This window comes from Sinocyclocheilus rhinocerous, unplaced genomic scaffold, assembly GCF_001515625.1.
Source record: "Sinocyclocheilus rhinocerous isolate Xijiao unplaced genomic scaffold, SAMN03320098_v1.1 scaffold3454, whole genome shotgun sequence".
Classification (NCBI taxonomy): Eukaryota; Metazoa; Chordata; class Actinopteri; order Cypriniformes; family Cyprinidae; genus Sinocyclocheilus; species Sinocyclocheilus rhinocerous.
The window spans coordinates 3,500-6,221 of NW_015632749.1; the positions used below are offsets into that span (position 1 = coordinate 3,500).

At 39.1% G+C, this 2,722-nt stretch overlaps 1 protein-coding gene across 1 annotated transcript in view; it reads right to left on the bottom strand.

The window, feature by feature from the left end:
- Positions 1 to 476: 476 nt before the first annotated feature.
- LOC107743054 (engulfment and cell motility protein 2-like) overlaps positions 477 to 2,722 on the bottom strand; it is an 18,478-nt gene continuing 16,232 nt past the window's right edge. Inside the window, exons 9-11 of the mRNA XM_016556159.1 lie at positions 1,962 to 2,040; positions 1,387 to 1,437; positions 477 to 611 (exon numbers count right to left, since the gene is read on the bottom strand). Coding sequence (XP_016411645.1) covers positions 477 to 611; positions 1,387 to 1,437; positions 1,962 to 2,040 — 265 coding nt within the window. The remainder of the gene's footprint in view (positions 612 to 1,386; positions 1,438 to 1,961; positions 2,041 to 2,722) is intronic.

The window sequence follows — 2,722 nt, forward strand, 5'->3', positions numbered from 1 at the left end:
ATTCATTGCCACAATCTAACTAAAACATTCCCATGTGTTCATTAATTATTAATAAATTAAACATATATGTTAATACCTTCTTCCTGCATGTCATGTGCACGGCTCTGTATATTACACATTTTCAAGGTTTACATAAAGTCTGGGGACAGTTATACTTCCTAATTATTGCAGGTTTGCATATAAAGTTCAATGTTTGTTGTCCCTTGACAGTGTAAATCTTACCACTGACAGAGTCCAACTCTCCCAGACTAGTCTACTTAAACCTTAAATGTCTTTGTTTTATCTTTGTTTTATGTGGCCGGCTGCATTGACTCCATGCAAAAAAAAAAAAAATCTATTTATGTTTCACTCGGCAAATACTTAACACTTCTGCTCTGCATTAATTAAACGGTCAAAAATACATTTATTCACTTGAACCATACAGTCTGTTCCCTCTCTAAATGTCAAGTCAAACATTTTCAGACTTAAAGCAATTGTCAATCACTTGCCTGGTCATTTGGGTCCATTTTGGTCATCATGCGTTCCTCCAGAAGGTTGAAGGTCAAAACCTGAAGCACGTACAGCTGATGTGCCATTTCAGCTTTGACCGGTCGATTCCCTCGGATGATGTGCTAGAAGGCAAGTTTAAAAGGACATACCATCAATGCTGTTACTCGCAGGGTTTTTTCCTAAAACAACACTCTCATTATCACACTGCTCCTGAAGAACTATAAACTGATGTTTCTATACACACACTACTGGGCATACGTTCTGTGGAGAAGACAGATCTGATCTGTATTCCATCAAAAGATGCTCATTGAGAATTGATGGGGGGGGGGAACTGTCACGATTTACTAAAAAACATGCAGTGAAACATTAGCCATGAAAAGCTGTGGCCATACTTTTTGCTGCTGACCTTACTGCGTATGCACTTGCAGGAGTTTCCGCATCACACATAACATTTACAGGAGGAGAGCATTTAAATGAATCATGCAAGGTGATTTACTAAGGTTTGCGCTGGTCAATTTACTGGTATTTGTGTCATTATTTAACACCCAGAAAAGCATGTCTTGACCTATTCTGCACCAGTATTGTTAGTCAGTCACCTGCACTTGATTATAATCTGCTCTGCTCAGTTGCGACCTTAAGCTAATTAGTGCTGCTCTTGGTAGATTGTGTTGGTCATTATGGAAATGATCTGAGTCCGTGTTCTTTAATTTGCTCATTGTCAGTAGATCAGAACTTTCCACTGCTGATTTACACCATCACTTCTGGATCTGTGTGCTCTGAATCTGCAGTTCCTCATTAGCAGAAACATTTAGCAACTCTGTCTGAAAGTGTTTAGCAAGTAATAGGATACCAGTAACAAATGCAATCTGATGGCATTACGTATGGATTTACACTTACATTGAGTATGATGCCACGGAGGTGTTTTTGAGCCAGTGTACTCGCCATCTCCTGCCATGAACACACACACAGATCACACACATCAGCTGGTCTGTGAATGTCTGAGCCAGACTATCACCACAAACACACAGCACAGACAGAACCACGGCAACAAATACACAACAGACTATTGAGTTTTGAGAGCATCCAACACATTGATTGATGAAAGTCACATTGTTTCATTCCTGAATGGACCTCAATTTTTGAACAAATATTGACTGTAATATCAGGACTAATTAAATGCTGCTTGACCAATAAGATATGAGGACTGTTGTATACAAAAGAATAAGTAACTATACTTTGGTTTTGCTTTTTCTTTGTGTGACAGTTTCCTACACTTCTGTTTTTTGCTGTTTGAAATGTCTGACTATTATAAACAGACTCACTGAATGCTACAAATCTATGTTACTTTTACATGTTAATAGATCTGTTACACTTGTGAATGATGGTCTGGGAACACATCGCTCAGGTTTGTGTCATTCCTGATGTGATTGGACCTTTCAAGCAGCAGTGAGTTGGTTTGTGTCTGTGTGCACCTGGCGTCTGTCCTCTGGGGTTTTGAGGAACAGGGCGTTGATGAGGGCAATGGCGTACGTCTGGATCTCCTGATTGGACCTGCAGGGATGATCGTACACACACACAGTTAGAGGTATCTTGCTCTTGAATTCCAACACTTCTGGACTCTAGACCATATGTCACTCTCTCATGTCTCCAGCCGACTGGAGCTCGACCTCAGGAGACGAGAGGGCCACGTTCAACCGCCACCATCGCTGAAGGTACAATACAATTACGCAGTTTTGAGTGATGAGCTCTTGAGGAAAATAATTAAAAGGGTCATGAAATAGAGAATCAAAATGTTCTTGATATTTACCCATAGGACGTTACTCTACAACTCTGCGGTTAAAATATGAATGATTGCGTTCTACCCTTCTGAAACGCCCAGATTTGTGACCCTGGAGCACAAAACCAGTCATAAGGGTACATTTTTTTGAAATTGAGATTTATACATCATCTGAAAGCTAATGATAGGACAATATTTGGCCGATATACAACTATTTGAAAATCTGGAATCTAAGGGTGCAAAAAATGCGTAAATCTAATACTAATCAAGTTTTGATATATTTACAGTAGGAAATTTACAAAATATCTTCATGGAACATGATCTTTACTTAATATCCTTATGATTTTTGGCATAAAAGAAAAATCAATAATTTTGACCCATACAATGTTTTTTGGCTATCGCTACAAATATACCCCAGCGACTTAAGACTGGTTTTGTGCTCCAGGGTCACATATA